Source organism: Telmatherina bonti (genome assembly GCF_933228915.1).
Source record: "Telmatherina bonti genome assembly, chromosome: 14".
In the NCBI taxonomy this organism is placed as follows: domain Eukaryota; kingdom Metazoa; phylum Chordata; class Actinopteri; order Atheriniformes; family Telmatherinidae; genus Telmatherina; species Telmatherina bonti.
Window position 1 is genome coordinate 19,490,522 of NC_136612.1, and position 22,970 is coordinate 19,513,491.

The window sequence follows — 22,970 nt, forward strand, 5'->3', positions numbered from 1 at the left end:
ACTGGATGGTAATTCAGACGCTAAATATTTGAAGAGAAAAACAATGCACAGTGATGTATGGAGACACTGATAGACACACCTAAAGAGAAGCATCAGTGCTTGTATGAAGGTCCTGAAGTTGTTATGCTGGTTGATAGCACTCTCTCCATCTTCTTCAATTGCAATATTTCCAAACAGCTGTCACAAAAGATCACATTATGATTAAGTTTAAGTATCAGTCATCAAGAAACCAATGCTGTTTTGTTACTGTTCTCTAAATCTCCCTCCTCCTTCCATCATGCACCAAATCCTTATGACCATTATCACCATCCTCACCCTCCCTATACTCTTGTGTCCTTCTCATCTTACTTATACTATAAAACATTTAATGCATCCCACAACCTCTGTAGTAATTCTTAGGCTCTCACCCACCTGCATCCCAATGATGGCATAGATGAAAAACAGCATGGCAATGAGGAGGCAGACATAAGGCAGTGCCTGAAGAGAGACATTAATCATTACATACTGAGCCGGTGTAGTGTTTTCAGATTGAAAACAAATGTATATATGTGGACAACACATGGATGCATTTTTTTGTTATGCTGTATAATCGGACAGAAACCTTGAAAGACTGAACAAAGGTCCAGAGCAGGATCCTGATGGTTTCTCCCTGCCTCAGCAGCTTGATGAGACGAGCTGCCCTGAACAGCCTTAGGAAACTTAGGTTGATGAAATTATCCTGCAGCACAGCCACATCATGACCAGAGATAAAGATGGATGGGGACATTGAAGATAGGAGTGGGGAGAGGAAATAAAAGTGGAAGGTGACAGAGAGGAAGAATGAGGATTTGGGGTTGGAATAAAATAAAACAGCAGTTAGTTGAACTGCAAAGTGTGCAAAGATGTTTTATACAACAAACAAAACATAAATTAGAGAAGGAAAAAAAAAAACAGTCAAACTCAAACTGAAAGAGTCAAACTCATACAAATAAAATAATATGGAATCAAACCAGTCAAAGCAAACCAAACTCAAAACCAGCAAGGCTCCAACAAGCTTTTCATAACCAGTAGGTTAGACAATGCAACACAAGGGGAAGGAGACCATCCAAATCTAACTACTTTCATCCAATTGGTCAATACATTAATGCTAATGGTGGTAAGGAGAGGTGAGTAGTTTTTGTGCAGGGACGTCAGGATATTTTCTTGGAAGGACAACCAAATGCACCAATTCTCTCATAGACAAATATGCATTTTCTTTTAAATGCAGCAACCCCACAGCATGCAGATGCAAGCAAATGCAAGGTTAAGCAGCAAATCTAACAACAGCTTATGTATCATACAAAGGGCCTGGGTGGAAACGGTCACATGACTTTCTGTTGTGATGTGACAGTTAAAGAAGAAAATCAAAAGTCATCACATCTTAGGTTACCTCTGTTTGGTTCAAACATGTTTAGATGCTTTTGCCCATAAAGACGGACAGATACATCCCTTTTTTTTTTTTGCTAACAAAAGATGATTTTGATTATTGAAACTTTTGATTTCCACTTATAGAACATCTACATTTACAATATGTACTCTTCAACTGACTATTATCACAGTAGAGAACAAAAGGTTGCAGTCCGAGACCAGGTGCATAAAAGTAACCAGCAGTGGCACGTGCAGGTTTCATTCACTACACAGCATACTTCAGCATTCTGTGCGTGTGTTATGAAAATAAAGGGTTACTGCCAAAGACATGCAAGGGTCATCATGCATCACTTGTTCTCTCTGCCAGGGGCAAAGCTTTGAACTCACTCAGTTGTCTGTGGAAACACTCTACCAGTCACTGTCATATGTGTGGGTGAGTATGTGTAGACTGTATGCTTGTATGATGAAAGAACTAATCTCAGTGGATAGATGTTGCAATCTATTCCAGTGTATAGCATCCAATCCTTTACAAACTGTGCATTAGTTCTAAGTAAAGGATATGCAGTGAGTGTATTGGGTGACTGGAGTCCGGTAAAGCATGCTCGTCTCACAGCCATAAACACTGGTCGGGATGCAGATAAAGCACATGCAGTAAAAAAAGACCTTTAAAAAAACATTACAAACCATCTACATGTGGATGTTGCAGATTTATGGTTTAAAGCAGCAAATTTGAGGATTTTTGGTTGATTCGAAGAACAACCAGACAGATTGACCAAGCCAGTCGTCATGGGTGGGCACAGAGGATTCATAGTGCATTTTGATTGGGTAGAATCACAGCAAGTAGTAGGTGACGGGGGAGGGAAGGGGACAGGGCAAAGCAGATTACAGAAGGTCGTCGTTAAGTTTGTGGACGATTTAAAGTAAGCATGTGAAAAGATAAAAAACAAAAACAGAGAAATCAACAGTCATTGCAGAGACACATCAGCACATGAGCAGCTGTCAAAGAACAGAGATTTGTATGACAATAATAACTTGAGTTAAGAATCAGGAGAGCAAATTTTCTTTACAAATATTTCAAATATATAAATTATTTCCAGCTTTATTCTCACATGAGCATAATCAAGAATGCTAATAGTTAAACACAGCTATTACAGACAGTTAGATTGTGCATTAAATCATTGGTAATGCTTCCTATCACAGACAAAGTAGGGAGATCACAAGTATTTGTAGTTATCACACAGTGTAACTTTTGAATGTTTACATTACTTGGGTAATTCATTTGTACTTCTTTATAAATGAGTCTAATTTTTTAAGTTCCTTTTAATGAAAGCTATCCAGTATATCTAGACATCTCTTGTACACAGTTTACACATTTAGTCTGTTCAAATAAACCTCTTTCAGTGTGTTCAGAGAAAAGACAGGAAAGAGTAGAAATTTCTTTCCTGTAACATTTGCATTAACTAAGTTAGTTATGAGCTTTGCTAATAAAAATGCTCTGTATGTTCATCCCTTTTAATCAGTCATAATTTGTTGGGATGAATTTGGTATTTTGCTCTTCAGTCATCACCAAACTCAGACTAAACACATTCTGTCTGACTTTCTAATACAGTTTTCTCATTCACCTTGACTATGAGCTTGGGAATGGATGCATAACCTCTTTGTTATTTACAGTTGAATTTTACTAAATGGTAAACATGGTATGATTTTCACTGGGACTTCAAGCCCTAAGCTGTTGTGATTAAAAGAAGTCTGATGCAACCTGATAGCATGAAAGCCTGCTGGGCTGCTTGGACAAGCTGTGAACTGGCTCTCTGTAGAGCATCAGCAAGCTTCCTGCCTTGCTGTCAGTGGCTCAGAGCTGGATCCCCATCCCACCAACTGGGACAATTATATAAGACTTTCAAGAGATGGGGGGGCATGCATGACTGAGCAGTGCTAGACTCATCAGTGGCATCCAACTCCTGCCCTCTTACTCCCCATCTTTTCTGGTATATGTTTTTGGGAAATTTTAATAGATGAAGATTCACAGACACAAACATAAATGAGAGGAAAAAAAACAACAACTTTTGCTAACTTTATGGCATTTCTGTCTATTGTGTCTCAACCTTTACTTCTCAGTACTGTAATTTCAGAGGTATACACAGATACAAAAAATGAATAAATTCTGCTACTTACCCCAAGCTCCGTAACCAGGATGTCAGTAATGCTGCCCAGGACTGTCACACAGTCAAAAATATTCCAGGCATCTTTGAAATAATTCTGTGATAATAACAAGAGAGAAGAAAGATAGATGGCAGTGAGTACAAAGTGAAAACTGGAAACAGGTGAGAAGACAGTGAGGAGACAGTAAGATGCAGAGGAATATGAATTTGGGAGATGAACAGACAAAAAGGAGGTTATAAAAAAAAAAAACCCCACAAAGAAACAGGATAGTCCAAGGGAATGGACCACACATAGGTCATGTTGAAATAAAGATTTAAAAAAAAGGATACATCATGACTGAGATGGTAATGAAAAAATTCAAACACGGAAAGATTCGAGGTAAAGAATTAGAAAAAAAGATAGAGTGAGTGAACATTAGGGAGAAAAAAAAGAACAAGAATGTAGAGAAAAGATGTCTGAGTCGGACAGGAACAGGCAGAAATTAGATGAGACAAATGGCCCATCAGTGATGGCGTGCTGGATGGATGCCAGCAGACAGGCTAGGGACAAATTGTGCTGCATCAGATGACTACAGCAGCCATCTAACGTCACACATATTTTTATTACTCGGAACCACAAAGAATTACTTCGTGTCAGGGAAATGTTTCCATTCTCAAAACCATTAATAAAATAGCAACACACTCTCATATATGCAATTACTTTGCATATATGGAACCATTTTCCATGCATACACAGCACAGAGCCACAATAACATTACATAATTAACTATATGTGATCAAAATTTTTAAGCTAAGCGATTCACACAGAAATAAGATTATTAAGGAGAAAACACTGATAAGGAAGTACTCCTGCTTTCCTCCATATTACCTGTAGCTAAACTGTGCATTAAACATGAGAAGGGACAAGAGCAGAAGAGGTCTCTACTAGAATAAACCACCTACACACACACATGCGCACACGCACCCTTATAATGGTAAGTATTAATTGTGTTTATGATAAGCATGCCGAGTTTCTTCTCAAAGATTTGAATCCTCTCCTGCTTAATCGCCACCCTCTGCATAATCTTTGCTTCTATTTTCACCGCCTATATGTCATTCACTCTCATTCCTCTAATTACTATCTAACTGTTCCCCCTCTTGTCCTTTATCTCCGCCCAACATTCATCCCCAAAAATATCTCTTCTATCCATTTTTTCCCTTGTCAGCCTCCTCTGCAGCTCCAGTGGCTGCACATTTATCTGTCGATTTCTAGCAGCCTCCCATTTATTTGCACCTTTTCATTTTTACTTTAACCCTAAAAATAAGTAATTATTTCTCCTAATTTTCTTTTTAAAACATGCAAAATGTAGTAGAAAAACAATCGGTGTGTGTCAATGTGACATAACTGCAACAAAGACCTCCACAAGATTAAATACAACATTGATCTAATGTTTTTTGTCTCTATAATAGTCTCTTTCTGTTTATTGTTTGTTATCAGGTAAACATGAATGTAAAGTGCTCCTCTTCTTATTAAGCATAGTAACACGTAATTTACAAGTACATTTTTATAAAGACTTTTTCAAATATGAAGAAATCAGAACAGCTGTTCTAAACTTGAAGATAAGCCAAGATGTATGCCTTATCTTAAAGAGGTAGGTAAATAAATCGGATTGCTCAAATTCAGTTCCTGAATTCAGTGCTTGAAGTTTGGTGTCAGAAATTCAGGTTGAACATCTGGGACACAAGGATAAACTGTCAGTGCTGGATGAAAGTGAACTGGCTTACAATCAGTACACAAAAAAACCAATAAATAACTGTGTACCATTGGTCAGGTGACATTACATACTTGTACCAGAAAGCTATATCTAGCCTGCACCAGTATTTGAGCGATTAGCAGAGGAAAACATGATATTTTTCTCATCAGCAGAGATGTTAAGTTGTACTTTTCATGAATGAAGGTTATAGAAATTTACACCAGCTGATGATATCTGAGAGAAATCCAGTATGAGGCAGATACTCTGTTTCAACCCAGTGTAATGAAACTGTATTTGATTACTTGTAAGCTGCATTTTCAGCTGTCAGCAGGATATCTAGCTTTTTAGCCTCTCCAATGCTAACACATGTATAGACATTACAGTCAAGGGCTGAATGCTGGAATAACCCAGTTAGAATGAGTAGTTCCATGGTAATAGCAGAAACCCACACACACACATTTACACTCACCAGTGCTCCAAAGGCAATGATCTTGAGTACACACTCCATGGAGAAGAGAGAGGTAAACACTATGTTCAGGTTTGCTAATACAGCTTCATAGGTGTCAGAAGCGCCGTCATACTATAAACAAAAAAACGAAACCGGCATACTTAAAAAAGCAGCACAAAGTGTGTTTGTGACATGCAAACACACACACACCTCCAGAGAGGAAGGAGGATGAGTATAAACACATTTGCAGAAATACAGTTTTAGCTCACCCAAATTAAAATCAATCAAATGTGAAACAGTTTAAGAATCAGCTTAACTTAATGAATGATGACGGTGTCTTTTCATTAATATGCATCAGTCAGAAAAGAGAACAAAGTAAGATGTTACCTTCATCATCAGCACAACTGTGTTGAGCGCAATCATAGCCATGATAGTATATTCGAACGGTGGTGAGACCACAAACTCCCACATTCGGTACTGAAAGCTTAGTTTGTTCTGAGGCATGTGACGTGTCAGAGGCTTAGCGTTGATGGCAAAGTCTATGCAAGCTCTCTGTAGAAAAACAAAAGAAGATATCATTTTAGAGTTTTGCTTTTATTCTTCCTCTTTATGACACTCCCAAATAATTTCTTAATCATTACTAACCTCATTCTTTTCTAAGCTATAGTCCTCCATCATCTTATCTCCTTGTTCTTGAAAGGTGATGATAATGAGAGCTACGAAGATGTTGACGAAGAAGAAGGGGAAGACCACGAAGTACACCACGTAAAAGATGGACATTTCCATCCTGTATCCTGGGCTCGGGCCCTGGTTCTCATAGGTCGCATCCACTGAATGTTTCAGCACTCTGTGGTGGCAGAGAGAAGCGCAGCAGGTGGTTATCGGTTGTCTGAAAGAAAGTACGCGCTGCAGGTGGCTGCTCATGTTGGTGTACTTACTGCGGCCACCCCTCTCCAGTGGAAACAGTGAAGAGGGTGAGAAGGGCCCAAGCCACATTGTCATAGTGGAAATCGTATTTCTTCCACTCCCGCTTTTGCGCCTTCACTTCGTTATCACGTTCATACACCAGATACTCGCCTCTGAAACACATATATCACCATCAGCAAAATCAACTGGAGTTTGTCACAGGAGAGTTTGTCCTAATGTCATTTTTTTTTCTTTAGAGTTTCCATGCAGTTATTAAAAGTAAAGCAAAGTTTAAAAGAATATACAAAGCATGTGCAATGCATGAAGGGTAATCAGGCCAAACTAACATGCAGGTGACCAGAGCTTGATCACAGTAAAGGATGGGGACAACTCGTATCTCCTGACCTGCAGTCACGCTCAAACTCTTTGGATTCATCAGTGCAGTAAAAGAAACGGCCTTTAAAGAGCTGTACAGCCACCACAGCGAAGATGAACATGAAGAGTAGGTAGACAATCAGGATGTTCAGCACATTCTTCAGAGAATTCACCACACAGTCGAACACGGCCTGTGGACAGAGAAGGGCAACAGAGGTATGGATGCTGGTTAAATGCTGAAAAAATACACAAATTGGATTCAAATTGTCCATTCGTTTTGGAGAGAAGTGGCACAAGAGGACTTAAAACCTTAACTTTTGCAACAACGAAGCTACGCTATTTGTTTAACACTGGAGTTAAAATCTTCCTGTGTGCACTTACCTTGAGTTTGGGAAGACGTTTGATAGTCTTCAGAGGACGCAACACTCTCAGAACCCTCAAAGACTTGATGGTGCTGAGGTCTTTTCCTTTACTGCTCCCCCTACATGTGTGCATTTATACATACACACACACAGTCACATCGAAACAAACGCACACATGCACACACACAAACATAAATCAAGTGTCAGCAGTTTCAAATGCACATGACAACTTAAGTCCTAATTCCAAAATGGCAGTGGGCAGCCATTTCTTAATGGGATTTGGATTCGCGTTAACTCACAGCGAGTAACTGCGTCTGGGTTAAATACATAGCAATACATGCTGTATTGCTATCATATCACAGTTCTAAGTGTGAGGCTAGCATTGTAGCTACATGCTAGTGTCACATGGTAGTCTACAACTACAACACATGCCGATATCATTCCTGTCCGAATGCTATCTAGTTGCTACATTTGCTACACACTTTGCAATGTATTTCAATGCTTATTCAAGGATGGCTGAAGCCTTGGCTTGCACATGCCCAGCTAATGGTGACGTATATTCATGCCGCATTGAAACCTTGCTTTCCATGCTGCAATATTTCTTCTTTACAGCAGCAGGCTGAGTAAAAAAGAACTTTTTTTTTTTCCTGAGACATTTACAGAGAGAGTTTAGTTGTACTACCAGCGAGACATAAATAACCCCCTGGCTACCTAACCAAAATAAAGTGCTTCTTGAATAATAAGTGGAAAAACAAGATATAAAAACTTCATGGACCTAAAGTATTACAATTTGTTTGTAACGAATGTAAAACCCTGAATAAACAGCCAAACTCTCTCTTTCTATGACTCAACATTTCCAGAAATGTTAACATTTAACTACGATCTGTTGGTTTTGCAGCATTGTCTGAACAACATGGAATCTTGGCTTGAGGAAGTCTGACCAAGATAAAGATGCTTTAATGAGCATTTCTTGATGAAATGCTGAGCCAAACATGATACACAGGGTAGGAAAGCTAAATCTACTCTTTTGGGTATTCTGCATACGCAAAATTTATTTAGGAAATACAAATAACAAAGAATTACTAACAAGCCAGAAAGTGAATTATCTAGTAGTATTACACGGTTAAGTTTTGTTAAAAGAATGTGGTATCTGACTGACATTAGACTCAAGGATCATAATATGTTTCATTTACTTTGAAAAAATGTTGGCATAATGGGAAACTTCATCATGGGTCTAAAAACACTGCACATCAACAGTGAACAGATTAAGTCAAAAGGTTACTGAAAAAGGTCATTAGAAGAGAAAGCAGCTGTGCGTACAGCTGGCTGGTTCTTACAGCTGGCAGACCAGATGGTGGAATGCTGGTGGCTGTGTATAATTCTGTGACTTTGTGTGTAAAGATGCACATGTATGATTTGAAGCACTTTCTTCCCCTTTTTCCTTTCACTATTTTCCCTTTATTGTTGAAAATTTCCCATGAGGTTCCTTACAAGAACTTCCTAACATAGTTTCTATCTATCTTTACTCTTTCTGTTGTATTTTTTTTTTTTTTTTTTTTTTGCATTTGTGTTATTCAGCTGAGGATGCAGGTTATTATGAGGTTAAGTCATGTTTAAGGCAGAGTTGTTTCACGGTGAACAATGGAATAAACTGAACAACAGACAAGTTTAAATTTGCAGCTGTGAAGGAGGACGGATGAAAAGGAAACAGGTGTGTGGTCACACGAAGAGATGCTGAGAGTGCAGAACAAGAAAATGGGGAGGAGAAAGACAGAGAACTTTACCCGCCGCCGCTGTTGGTGATCCACACGAAGAGATGAAGAAGGAGTGAAAGACAGCAAGAAACAGGGAAAGCAGAGACAAAAAGACAAAGAGTGGGGAAAAGACACAGAATGGGACACAGAAAAAGGAGGTAAAACATCCATATGAAAGACAAAGAGAGAAAAAGAGAAGACAAGGCCCGCTTTCTTTCAAAAACAACCTTCTACTTAAGAGATGACTGCCACTAAATCAAACATTTAGGTGCAATTAAAATGCATAAGTGGTGGACAGGCCAGATACTGAGAGGTCATCTTACAAGTGCAAAAATATGACTAAATATGTTTATAAAACTGGAAATATATAGTCTATTTAAAGATCAATAATCAACAGTCAGCTTCAGTAAAACTGAATCAAATTTAAAAGGTTACATTGCCAAAAATGAGGATAGCTAACATGATCAACATGCTTAATATAAATTAATCTTACACATATATTGCTTAAACAGTTAGACAAAAACTGCCAAGCCAAAAGAGTGTAATGGTATTATTGTGAACTAACCAAACTCAATTAGTCATCACCTGCACCTCACAATCATGTCTGGACAGGAATCTGAGTGCCGCAATAAGCCCGACTGGACCAAAAGTGACCAAAGACACTGCAGCCTTCAGACCTGACTGATTGGATTAAAGGAGTGATAAAAATCTCCAGCGAGACTACTGTGCCTTTCTAGAGTGCTGGCTGATTTTCAGCAATTGAATTAAGGCACCATCTGGAAGTATATGAGTCTGTCATGGCTGGGTCTGATCTCAGTAGCGCAGAAGAAAGAAGATTGGAGTGAGAGGCTGAAGGACACAGTTAAAGATAGATGTAGAGATATTCATACACACATGCACAAAACAGAGACAGATTCCACTCAAGCAAGTAGGGATAAGTGGAAAGAACACACATATAGATGATTCAGAGAGAACAACTGGGTTAAAAACCAGTCTGAAAGATGTAGGAACACCGCTATTGCCTCATGTTTCTGCCTTGTCAAGATGTCTTTCTTGTGTCGGCTTAGAATCTGAAATCATCAACATGTTCGTTTTTACTTCTCCTCTTGTGAGGCAAAATTTTCCACAGCTGTCACAAAACCACAAATTCAAACCATTTCATTGACTGCAGACCTGCTGTGTTAACAGCCAATGTACAATACAGCAGACAATACATAAAATAGGATGATACTTATTAGAAATATAATTTTCCACACCACCTCTATAACAAACACAGTTAAAAGTATATTTTTTATATTGCGATAAAACATTTTTTAAGACAGAAGACAACAAAGAAATAACAAGGATTCTGTGTGTTGTTATGAGTGATGACAGAGACGAAGGAATATACAAAAAGTGATTGAAAAGGAGGTGAGAACTGTAACTATGTTAATGCTGACGAGTTTTACTATATGGCAGTAAAAGTAGCTGGAGAGACAAGTGATCACAGGTCCAAAACTTCAGACGGAGTGAAGCACTGTCCAAACAAACTCTGAAGGGGCAATAACGTCAGAGGATATGCTGGTGGGGGGGTAAAAAAGAGCCATTACTGTAAAAAACTTTCCTGAAATTTGCAATGACAAATTTTAAAGACAAAGTGTGATAATTACAGCAGTAATGAATCCTATAAATCTCAAAGTGATCATCTTTGGAAACTCAATTTGTATTTAATCCCACAGGCAATCCAGCATAAAGGTAGCAAAAAACATTTTCTATGTGTGTTGCTGCTTGATTATTGCTAAGAAATTAGACAAATTGACTAACCACATCTTGAGCAACCTTCAATTACTCCAATGCAACAAAAGGCTTACCGCTGTGCACAATGAAAAGCAAAGGAAAATGCACACAAGTCTAAGTTTATACACAATGAGCTGTCACTATTGTTTCATTTATATTGTTTTTAACCATGCAAAGGCAAAACTCCAAAGAACACTAATAACCTCAATTCTGACTTAACTTACTTACAAACTACATTTGCTCCTCGCAGTCATGCAGATTAAGTAAAAGTTAAAGTACCTGCTTTGTTGACGAGAAGGGTGTGAAGATTTTTGGAAGCATACCCAGCATGACCGGGCCAGGCTTTGCATTGGGCACCTTAACTATAGAACGCCCTGGGCACTAAAGGGTTACAGGTGCAAAGGGTGGTCCTCACCTCTCACACAGGAAGGCAGAGGCAGATAGGAAGGTGATGCTGGGGGCAATATTTTCTAATATGTGGGGGTGTAAAGCGGTTGGCAGGGGGACTTTGATAGAGGAGAGGCTTAGAAATGGAAGGACTACAGGAGCAAATGATGGATTTGAGAGAAAAGATTAAGGAAATGGCCATGAGTAAAGGACTGGCTATGTGTACCATAGTAAGGTATAAGCAAAAGCTTAAATGAGGAAGGGGATGAAATACAAGAGAAATGGCAATTGCTAATCAAATCAGAAGATGTGAGAGAAAAAATAGATGACTGGGATAGGAAGAGGCATAAAATGAGCCATGGGTGTATGAAGGGGAATGTGGGAAACTGTACTCCAAGGTACTAGTGAGGCTGTACAGCTTTAAGAGATGAAAGAGCAAGGCAAGGACAGGACAGGGGCTGGCAGAAGGGAAACTTACGTGAAGGCGAAGGCCACCAGAGCACCACTAACCACTATAAAGTCAAGGATGTTCCACAAGTCCCGGAAATAAGAGCCCTGGTGCAATAGCAACCCCAGATCTACCATCTGGAAGAGAGACAGAAAAACATGGCTGATCCATACCATTCAGCTCCGGTGAACATCAAAAAGGGTGGATGGGATTTCAAATGTGTCTTGATGTGAGACACAGCCCTACCTTTATCAGCATCTCAAATGTAAACACTCCTGTGAAGACATAGTCGAAATAGCGCAGAACCTGTACAGAAAGACGAAGATTGATTCATTGCTGAGTACATCATCTGGAACAATAAGAGCAGTTTATCAAAGTCTGAGATTCATTCAAGAGAGCAGGAAGTTGGGAATTTATCTCCCTTGGCATATTTTAAAAAATGGTACATTTATTAGGTATATTCAAAATTCTTCTATATTATGTACCAAAAATCAATACATTTATAGATTTAACTGTTTGAAATCAATTGATTACTGGTCAGACAAACACCATTTATAAGACTGGGGTCATGCTTAAAGCCAAAGCAAACCTGGGTATCAAATAAAAAAACAAACAAACAAAAAAAATCACATACATAAGATTTTAGATGACAACAGCATTATAAATTTGATTGGCTTTCTTACATTGTTGCGAGGGGAGTCAGGCCAGACAGGGTCTTCAGCAGCCAAGGCAATGCTACTCATGGCAATGACCAGCAGGATGCACATCTCAAAATAGCGCAGGGTGCAGATGTAGTGACAAGCCCGTCGAAATCTGTGAGCACACAAGGATGTTGGATTTTCTTTTGCACCAAAGAGCTTGTAGAAATTTTGGACTTGTAAATGTCCCCCACTCAGCAAATTCAAGAATCACTCTTGCTTGTTGTAGATGTGTTCTTATTTAAGTAGTAAATCCTATTAATGGGTTACCAAAAAGTTTGGTTTTAAACCAAGATCTATAATAATAATAATTCACAGTTTTTGTTTCCCAAAACATGTCCAAGTTGCAGTTATTTGTTGAACAACATAAACACAACAGAACAGAAGATCCTACATATTAATATTAAGGAGCTGATATTCATAAACTTTAGCTAAACTTGTAATTTATTAAATGCAACAGTTAACATTTTAGTTACTTCATCCATCTTCTCTGAGATTAAGTTATCATTCCACTAAACATGTTAAATGTAAATGCATCCAACGTTTATTGTAAACCCTCTCTGTACATTACTGTGCATCACATACGGGTTTGTGGTGGACAGGATGAACATGGAACTATATGGAGGCATGGGCCTGGGTCCTCCTTCGCCTCCCTTGTCATCATCATCATCCTTATCCTCCTTTGCTGGAAGAGGCTCTGTGTTGGCATTTTTATTAACTAGGCCACAAGGCAAGAACAAAAAGGGGAGCATTGTGAAGTTGAAGGGATGGTGTGCTCTATAAGTAAACAATTAAAGGACTGATACAGTCCAAATGCACATCTGTACTCTGGCCTTACCTTGCAGTATGGCATTTTTGGATGGAAAAATGGGCATATCAAGAGCTGTGTAGTCAGGGTGAGGCAGCCTGATTATACTGTTGGCACGGTGATGACTGATATTCCCATAACTATCTAATGTAACCAAACTCCCATGAGTGCCACTGTTCGCAAGATGGAGGGCAGATCCAAAGGCAGGGACTACAGTATGGTTGCTAAGGGGGTTATGGTGGCCCTCGGTGGGTGGAGTGGAGCCAGACACAAGTTTGGTATTCATGAGGTTGTCCATATCCTCGCTGTATTGGCTATTCTGCCTGGAGAGGCTCTTTTGGATTGGCCGCGTGGTAGAGAGGTTAGGAACATTGCAATCCCTACAAGGGGATAAGAGAAAATTTAGGACACAAAAAAATGCCAAAACAAAGAGAAACAATCTTCTTGAAATGGAAAAAAGAAAACAATGATGAAAGGCTTACTTCCTTCTGTGCTGGCACATCCTCCTCCCCTCACCCTCTGCTTGAGTTCCATGTCGATTTCTTCTTGATTTCCTTTCACTGCCATTGCCAGCTCCTCCACCTCCTTCCACCCCTTTGCTCTTGTGTCTACCTGATTTTCCAGCTCCTTCTCCACCATCTTCGCCATCCTCTGCATTTTTACGATGTGATCTGGGCTTCCTGTGCTCAGATTGCCCTCCCCCTCGGCTGCCACTCCGGGTGTGGTGATGCCGTTTCGTTGGCCTCTCTTCTGAACCTGGCCCTGGAATGACCGTGGCATCCAATCGGACATGAGATTTATGGTGATGTTCACTTTTACGGCTCCGCCTACTCTCTGTGGACTCCCCTCGATCCAGGGGAGGCCTGGGTGGGCCTGAACCACCTCCACCTCCACCGCCGCTACCACCTCCTACTTGTCCATGATGCTCATGGAGCTGTGTTTGCTTGTGGAACTCATCCCCAGGATGGTGCTGGCTTACATAGAGGTCTGAATTGTTGGCAGTGTTCTTGTTGGTGTTGTTGTTTCGGTTCTCATGGGGGTCGACGACTAAGGGTCGATCCAGATGGGTCTTCATGTCTGGACGGATGTGGCGTGAATAGTTAACCTTCATGAAAACGAGAGAACAAAGAAGTGCCGGTGAAAATAAAAAGTTACTAAATATGATATTACATCTGCAGAGCCAGATTTGAGAAACATCAGCCAACTTGTGTACACTGATAGCACAAGTCTAAAGGCTTGTTTGCCTTGTTCTTTACATTGTTCTGCTCCTCCCTCCCTGTCCTTGCCTTCCAGCGGTCATCAGATTCCAGCTCGTTGTAGAGGGCCTCGTGACTGGATACCAGAGTTTGCTTCCTTAGCTCCTTTGTGCGCTGTTCCCAAACTGACTTACTGACCCCTTTATTGTGGTTCTTCTGCTGCTCTTTACTGCAGATGAAGCAAGGAGAGTAAAAAAAAGGCCTGTTTTAAAATGTATTATTGTGCAAATATACACTCAAAGACACGAGAATGATGATGTGAAAACCAACACTAAAAGTATATAAAATAGCCACAGACATGTAAGGGTCATTTGGCAGGGCCAATGAAACAGGGCTCTGGGTGTCTAAACAGCTTGCCAAAGCATGAGGCAGTTCAGCCTTACTTTGGTAAACTATACAGTGACACAAAGTGGAGGATAAAACTGAGGCAAGGTCAGAGTTAGTTCTAATAACTTACACTTAAAAAACCCAAGTTCATCCAATTTAATAGACAGCAAAAATGAAAGCAGAGCTCCATAACCCCTACTGAGCTAAATAAACTCATTAAACTGAGTGCTCTTTATTACAGAGAGACACAAAAATGGTTAACGACCACCTCTATTTATTACCCTCCAAAAATTCTACCAACTTTAACTTCATTTTCTCTCGGGGCTAGCAGTCAACCACAGTAAAGCAACAGCCATACTGCGAGGAGCAGGCAACAGAATAGGTACTCTTAAAAGAAACCAACACTAATAACAGCTAAAGAAAGCCAGAGATGTAATTTACAAAGGAAAGTTAAGAAACCAAGGGGAAAGGAAAAGAGGCTGTTATAAAAACACACAAAAAAGCAAGGAATGGCTATAAATTCAAACAGAAGGGATTCAGAAATAAATAAACAAATAAATAAATAAATACCAGTTCAGAAAGGGGTCGGTTGCGTTGTGACACTCACTGTGTACTTTGTTGCTGAGGAGGGAAACAGCTAGTGAGTGAGATGGCACAAAAGAACAGGAGGAGGATTTCATTCCAAAATGGGTAATCCATTCAGTACTTAAAAGAAGACACATCCATCTTTAACATGAAATGTGCTGAGTACTTTATTATGTAAAAAGGTATTACTAATTTAACAGATTTTTAAAGCGCAAAAATTGTACAGATGCAAATCTGAACAGATACCAGCAGTAGATTTGGTAAAAAAAGATTCAGCATTTTGGAATGCAATCCCTCACATACACAGACACAATACAGTACAACATGTGCTTCCAAACAGAAATGGTCCCAATACAGGCATCATGCCCTCCCACTTAAACTGCACGCTAACTGCTGATATTGGTTCTTACATTAACTTAGACAGAATATTATGTATTTTCACTATCAAAATATTTTTTTAAAAAATTTGTTTTATATATATTCAATCTTCTATATAATGTACTTTAATAACTGAAGTGACCAACTGACTAAAAAAATCAGTTACTGCGCCTGTCAGCTGTTTGTAACTGCAAATTTTTTACAGTAAAACTGTTTTACGTGAACATGCAGGAGTGTGCTGCTAATGATAAACCCTGTAAAGGAATGCAAAAGTTCAAGCCGAAAAAGGTTTTTCTTTGCCATTGAATATGCATATGGTGCATAAGGCACAACTAATGTAAGCTGAGAGATTTCTTTGGCAAATTAAAACACTACAAAGTGAGAGCATAATGCTGGAACTTGCACTGTAGAAAAAGCAAATGATTGACAAACAAGGGAATGCATTGTTTTTGTGTTTTTGCATTCTAGTTTAAAGGGGACAATTTTAACTGTTAAGTTTAAATTGTAATTATGTAGCCTTGCTACTGTATTATCTGGGTTTTATGTTGCTTTTGTGGCATCCTTTTTTCTGAGTCCACCGCAGAATATCTTCTTAAAAGATTCTTCATGCACCACTGGTGGCCCCAAGTTTAAAATCCTTGCTTGTAAAAAACAAGAACCAATCCCAGTGGAATTTCAATAGCTTTCCTTTTTCATATAGCACAAATTAGGGATTTGGATTTATACTGATGCAGTGGAAAGAGATGCATGCTGCAGCTCTGTATTACTTAGAGCTTAACTGAAATTTAAACCAGTACTTTGCTATAAACTCTATCCTGGTCTATAGAAGTTATTGCAACATGTAGCAACATCTTTAATAATCCCCTCACACAGTATGAGAAAGTGGCCAGTTTCCTGGGTGTGTATGCCAGAAAACAACCTTAGTAGCTGGATGGCAGGATATTTTTCTTCTATATAAATTCAAAATTCCTCACTAACCCAACACACACCACCACATGGACATCCACACATACAAAGTACTGAAAACATATTTAACTGTAAAAAGCAATTCTGAATAAATTTTACTGATACGCAGACACAAATGCTCACAGCAAAGGGAGGTACAGAACGCAGTTCAAATGGGAATAAAAACACTTTAATTCATGAAATTATGAAAAAATATATGAATATTTAACCAAAAGTAGATGAGCTCTGCATGACAGTGAGTGAGTAGGTTATGACTGTATGCACTGATTATGTATATGGTGTCCATGCTGTAAACAGAGAGATCAAAGACTCTTCTGACCAGAGGAGAGCTGCCCAGAACAGCATGCACAGGTATTTGCATGGGTGTGTGTGTGTGTGTGTGTGTGTGTGTGTGTGTGTGTGTGTGTGTGTGTGTGTGTGTGTGTGAGTGGGGGGTGGGGTCAGTATGCACAATAGTGAGGCAAAGAGGCAGATACTGTTGATAAAGAAAAAAAGAAGGATATGACAACCAGATGAGGAAACAAGTATATGTTTTAGATTTTTACTAAATTTGCCAGATAAATACATGCTGATTGATTTTTAGTATCTATCTAAGAGTTAGATGCTTATTTGCAGTATCACTGTTAAAAGCACTTTACATGCAGGTTTTCAAGCTTTCTTCACCGAGCCTCTTCTTTAAGTGTTTTGGAAGACACACTGTAAAAATAGTTCAGTGTGTGAAATTTAAGTAGACTGATACCAGATCAAGTGATGCGCCAAGAGTCCAAACTTGAAAAGATGACAGGTTCAGACACTGCCATCTCTCAAAAGTGCTGAATCCTACAAAAGTGCTTGACATTTAGATCTGTGTGTTAAATATGGGGGGATGCCACAGTAACAGAGACAAAAACTCACGCTGCAATGGAAAGGTTGGCAGCAGACAGGGGGCTGACTTCAGCTACTTCCTTGGCTTTCTGCAGGGCGATTTTCTGACTGGCAGCTTCTTCTTCCTCCTGCTCATCCTGAAGAGATTAAGAACCAAATCAAAATCACAAGATGAATAAAGTGGAGATAATATGATTTAAAATGAAAACAAACAAACAAACAAAAATATTTTTTTTAAATGCAAGAAGTTGTACAGAGAGGTAAGCAAAATCTGAATGCATTGTACCTTGGTCAGTTCCTGTGCATTCGCTAAATTGTCTACAGCGATAGCCAAGAACACATTTAGCAGAGTGTCTGAACACAGAGTTAAAAGCCATCCAGCATCTGGGAGATAGTACACGATATACAGCATGCTCATAAAAGAAGTGGCTAAACCACTTACATTATATTATCCTTGGCAGGTTCATATATTGGATTGAATGAGAACCAAGAAGGTCACAGCTCACAGTATATTCACAATGCAATGACATCCCTAACACTGACCCCACACTGACTGGTCTCACTTATTTGGGAAAATGACACAAAATAGACAGTAATTATAATGGTCATTAAATAGAGAAAAAAAGACTAAAAAAAAAAAAATTTAATCGTAATGTACAACTGCAAACATGTTGATTTTTAGTATCTATCTAAGAGTTAGATGCTTATTTGCAGTATCACTGTCAAAGGATACAGTTGCCAAAAAGTGTGAGGACGATGAAGAAAACAGAGAAGGCCATGCCCTTGTTGACTCCACCCTGAGACTGGATGCCATCGTACATCACCACGTTCCAGTCCTCACCTGTCAGGATCTATCATACACACACACTCAGACACAACTAATTAAACCCAAGTGATTTTTATTAATAATCTTGTGAATAATATGCACACATGTGTTCATGCACATGGAAGTATCTGCTCAGTCATTTGCATCACCATTAAAAACTGCAGTGGAGAATTTTATAGTTTGTACGTAAATCTAAATCTAAATCTAAATCTAAATCTAAATCTAAATCTAAATCTAAATCTAAATCTAAATCTAAATCATGTCTTCTCCAGCTAATGAACTTCTCCTTTGTCCTCCTCCTTTCACTCTGAAAAGAAAGTGTCTACTCACCTGAAACACTGTCATTATTGCTGCGGGGAAGGTATCAAAATTGGTTGGAGGGGTTCCATTTTCAAAGTTAAACCTTGTAGAGAAATATGAGAAGAAACGACAAGTGTGAGGAAAAAACACAGAGGCAGTGAGTATAAGGACAATAACTAAATCCATCTTACAAGCACTGCAAATGTTCCTCATAAAAAAAAAACAAAAAACAAACCCTATCGATTAGCAGAAATGCATCTCTTAATTGAAAATTAAATGAGAACTTTTCAAAAAGAGGAGAAAGACAAGAAATCCAACACTAACTGTCCCCCAAAGAGCTGCATGCCCAGCAGGGCAAAGACAACAATGAAGAGGAAGAGCAGGAAGAGCAAGCTGATGATAGACTTCATGGAGTTGAGCAGGGAGACGACAAGGTTACGCAAAGATGCCCAGTACCTGACGAGCAGAGACAAGTAGTATGTAATTAGTTGAGGTTAACTTGGCTAAAATATGATGCTCCTTATTTAAACACAAGAAACACTAATGTAACTGTGACTCACTTGGTGACTTTGAAGATCCTTAATAACCTGAGAGCTCGCAGCACGCTGATGCCAAATGATGTGCCTGGCTGAATGATGGACCACAGAACTTCAAATATACTGCCACTTATCACCTGGTAGAAACCCAGAGGAATGTTAAGTTATGAAACATGATAACATATGAAACATGTACACAGTTACTGTTTTGCTCAGGACTTACGATGCAGTCAAAGCAGTTGAAGGAGGAGTTGAGGTAGGCCTGCCTGCCCAGGCCATACATTTTCACACACATCTCTGTTAGGAATATTCCCAAGAAGATGAATTCAGCAAAATCTACACAAAGAAGGAGAAGAGTGGAATAATTATACATGTTTGTTTTGTAATTCTTCATCATTCTCAGATGCTCAAACAATAATAGATAAAATATTATTATTTTATTATTATTCTTTTCAGTCATTAAAGTGAAAATAAAAATCAAACTATAAATTAAATCTGCTATTTTTTTCTGGCCTTGGTTTCAGAAAGTTGTCAGAAATAGCTCAAAATTAAAGAATAGCCTAGAGATCAGTATAATTAAATCTTCACGGGGTAAACCTTTACTTTCGAAATTTGTTTCTGCCACTAAAACAAAGAAATTTGTTCCTCTACTGGGATGTGCTCACGGAAAATCTTTAGGTCAGATTTTTTATTATTAAAGAATTTGTGACTCTCTTTGAGTAATCTGTGATGAGCGTTTGTGAATTTGTGAAGATAATCTGGGTTCAAAGTGTTCCCCTCACACTCACATAAAAAATCTGAAAGTGGTTCAGGTTGGTCGTAGTGCACCACAGCCACACACAGCGTGTTGAGTCCCACTAAACACAGTACGGTCCAGTAGAAGGCCTGGGACTTGACAACATGTCGGATAAAGAAGCGGAACCTCCGTTCCCGCCGCTTAAAAGTTGATCCTTCCAGCTTGGAGCTCTTCAGGCTGGCACGGGCAAAAGGTGAACCTTTATGTTTTCAAAACACATTGTACATGATTAGCATCACTGGGTTTCATGGCATAATTTCGGCTAAATAAACATTATAATCAGGATACCACAGAGTGGCTATATTGCTATTAATGCTGCAAACAAGCATTTGTTTTTATATTTAGGTAAGACTGGTGTAGAAATGTAGATCATAATGTAGGTTATCTTTCCCAAAACATGTTGTACATTATATCTCTATTAGAAAAAAGAAAATGTCTTAAGAGAATCATAAGGAATTTGTGAGAATGAGAGGATTGGTGACAGATGGGGTGGAGGAGTAGAGCGGGAATGAGATAACAAGGGCAGCTTGAAGACAGATGAGGGGCTTCGGGAAGGAAAAATGTAATATTAGGAGCAGAGAAGAGGAAAGGAAAGGGCAGGAGGGCGAAGGAGAGGAGGGTCAGGTACTGCTGAAATGCAAGATAAGAAAGCATCTCTATGTACCTGTGGTTTGTCTTTGTGTGCAAGTGTGTGTGTGTGTGTGTGTGTGTGTGTGTGTGTGTGTGTGTGAGGCAGACAGAATCTTACCCACTGCCAGATCTCCCTCCCCTTCCTCTGGATTTAGAAGCTCGGCTTTGCTCTTATGGTTCTTTGTCGCTCTCCTACGTGAACCTGGAACGAGAACGCAACAACACTGATGCTGACTTTTGTGTCGTGCTGCGTCTAATAGATTTATTAAAGAATCAAAGAGTGTGCTTAGAGAGTCAAAATTCCTACCATCATAATCGTTTTCATTTTCATCATCCGCCAAGATGACCTCTTCTACAAACAAAATCACAAATAAAAATGTTCACGTAAAATGTGGCCACATAACAATTTGGTCTACCTGCCCAACATGATTTACAATTTTTAAAATCTTTTTCATATTATCCTTTGTCATTCTGGATTTTAATTAAAGCTAGAAAAAAAGAACTACACCTGTGTGAGTTATTAATCATCGCTTGTTTGTCTTTTAGATTCTCTATTTTTATGTAAATTGTGTTTTTGAGAAGATCAAAGGTCTACTCCTTCTGTCTTTCATTTGTTTGTTCCCTCCGACATCTACCATTCGACTTTTCATCCTCCTTATCTTTCACACATCTTTTTTGCTCTCATCAGGATGACAGCCACCTGATCGATTTGTCTATAACATATAAATGGATGACAAGCAAACCAGCACAAATGCCAAGTGGAGTTAAGTCCAAAACTTTAGATTTACAAAATATATGTAACATTTATAATTATAAATAAAATGTTGGTGTATATTGGCTAAAGTTTATACAAGTCTAATACAAGATTCAGAGTGAGCATTCAGTTTCAAGTAATATTACCCCAAAACAACATCAATATCACGTTTAGATTCGTTTTGTTTATAGTGTAGGTTTTGTTTTGTTTGATTTAAAGAGACATTGTGATTTGTACATTTCAGGTGAATTGTTGCCAAAATCCAGATTGAATATACTTCGATGCCGTACATTATGTGTAATGGGATTTTATGACTGCACAAGTTACTATGTGTGTTTTTAAAATGTACCCACCAGCTTTGCAGATCCATTCAAGGTAGCCATTAAGTTCCCTTTCAATCTGTTGTTGTCGTCTGAGCTTCAGGAACTCACTCCTGTTCTCCACGCGTTCTCTCTCTTTGGCAAACTCCCTTCAGAGACACACAAAAACATCAGACAGCTCCACGATAAACACCATGCGTTTTTTTTTCTATAACATACATGAAGCAAACTAAATAAATATACATTTATATTTCTTCTAGTGTATCAAATTGTATATTTCAGCATTGTATAGTATCTTTATACATCCTCTCAGAGACTTACCCTGACAACACACCAAGCACCAGGTTGAGCATGAAGAAGGAGCCGATGATGATAAGGGGGATGAAGTACATCCAATTCCATGCACTCCCTGAGGCATCGTTGCTCTGGAAACAGCATCACACAGAGCAATCAGTGTTTAGTCATGTACCTATGCAACCGATATCATCACATCAGAGCTAACACAGATGTCACTTTTTTTGACAATTCATCGATGAGTATTAAAAATATAAGTAATCATTATAATAATTATATCCAGTTAAGAATTAAGAGCAAGTCATTATTCATGAATAATTTTACAGTAAATCATGTGCTGCTATGAACTTGCTGGGCAAATTGAAAAACTGTGATGTAGCTTTCGCGACTTGTTTCTGTTCGTGTCTGCTGGAAGTTGACGTTACCACGGTGAAGTGAGTGTGCTTTAAATTCTGCATCCATATGATGAGAAGAAAGCTAATATGCCCTGTTCTTGAGGATGGACAACCAAACAATGTGCCATTCACTGTTGTCGGAGAAATAAACAGCAGGAATGGCATGCATTTGCTTTAAGTCTTCTCAGAAAGTAAACGCGTATCTGCCACTCTGATTAGCTTCCTGTCAGAGTAAATAATGCATAACAAATGCTTTGTTTGCTCCATCTCTGTCTCTACCATCCTCTTGTCAAGACTGTATTTCCATTTGCGGTGCTGCTTTTCGTTGTCTCCGGCAACATCTTTTGCGATCCCCTCTTCCTTTTTCTGCCTGTCTATAATTAATTTCAACATTTATTAATCAATTCTTTAATTCCCCGCTTCTCTCTTCAACCTTCCATTCTTTTCTCGAGGTGTGGTTCCTCCCTGTCACTGATAAACCTCAGCATTGATTATTCATT

At 38.9% G+C, this 22,970-nt stretch overlaps 1 protein-coding gene across 1 annotated transcript in view; it reads right to left on the reverse strand.

The window, feature by feature from the left end:
* cacna1aa (calcium channel, voltage-dependent, P/Q type, alpha 1A subunit, a) overlaps positions 1-22,970 on the reverse strand; it is a gene marked incomplete at both ends in the record, with an annotated part of 73,951 nt that overhangs the window by 18,314 nt on the left and 32,667 nt on the right. The window contains 30 exons of the mRNA XM_079253526.1: positions 80-177; positions 412-477; positions 602-718; positions 3,562-3,645; positions 5,751-5,861; positions 6,117-6,281; positions 6,375-6,576; positions 6,668-6,808; positions 7,041-7,201; positions 7,392-7,491; positions 11,768-11,874; positions 11,984-12,043; positions 12,421-12,550; positions 13,021-13,153; positions 13,274-13,623; positions 13,726-14,348; positions 14,500-14,668; positions 15,397-15,447; positions 17,650-17,756; positions 17,906-17,973; positions 18,353-18,470; positions 18,776-18,848; positions 19,070-19,201; positions 19,306-19,418; positions 19,505-19,617; positions 20,070-20,276; positions 20,826-20,909; positions 21,015-21,059; positions 21,815-21,930; positions 22,103-22,206. Coding sequence (XP_079109652.1) covers positions 80-177; positions 412-477; positions 602-718; positions 3,562-3,645; positions 5,751-5,861; positions 6,117-6,281; positions 6,375-6,576; positions 6,668-6,808; positions 7,041-7,201; positions 7,392-7,491; positions 11,768-11,874; positions 11,984-12,043; positions 12,421-12,550; positions 13,021-13,153; positions 13,274-13,623; positions 13,726-14,348; positions 14,500-14,668; positions 15,397-15,447; positions 17,650-17,756; positions 17,906-17,973; positions 18,353-18,470; positions 18,776-18,848; positions 19,070-19,201; positions 19,306-19,418; positions 19,505-19,617; positions 20,070-20,276; positions 20,826-20,909; positions 21,015-21,059; positions 21,815-21,930; positions 22,103-22,206 — 4,148 coding nt within the window. The remainder of the gene's footprint in view (positions 1-79; positions 178-411; positions 478-601; positions 719-3,561; positions 3,646-5,750; positions 5,862-6,116; positions 6,282-6,374; positions 6,577-6,667; positions 6,809-7,040; positions 7,202-7,391; positions 7,492-11,767; positions 11,875-11,983; positions 12,044-12,420; positions 12,551-13,020; positions 13,154-13,273; positions 13,624-13,725; positions 14,349-14,499; positions 14,669-15,396; positions 15,448-17,649; positions 17,757-17,905; positions 17,974-18,352; positions 18,471-18,775; positions 18,849-19,069; positions 19,202-19,305; positions 19,419-19,504; positions 19,618-20,069; positions 20,277-20,825; positions 20,910-21,014; positions 21,060-21,814; positions 21,931-22,102; positions 22,207-22,970) is intronic.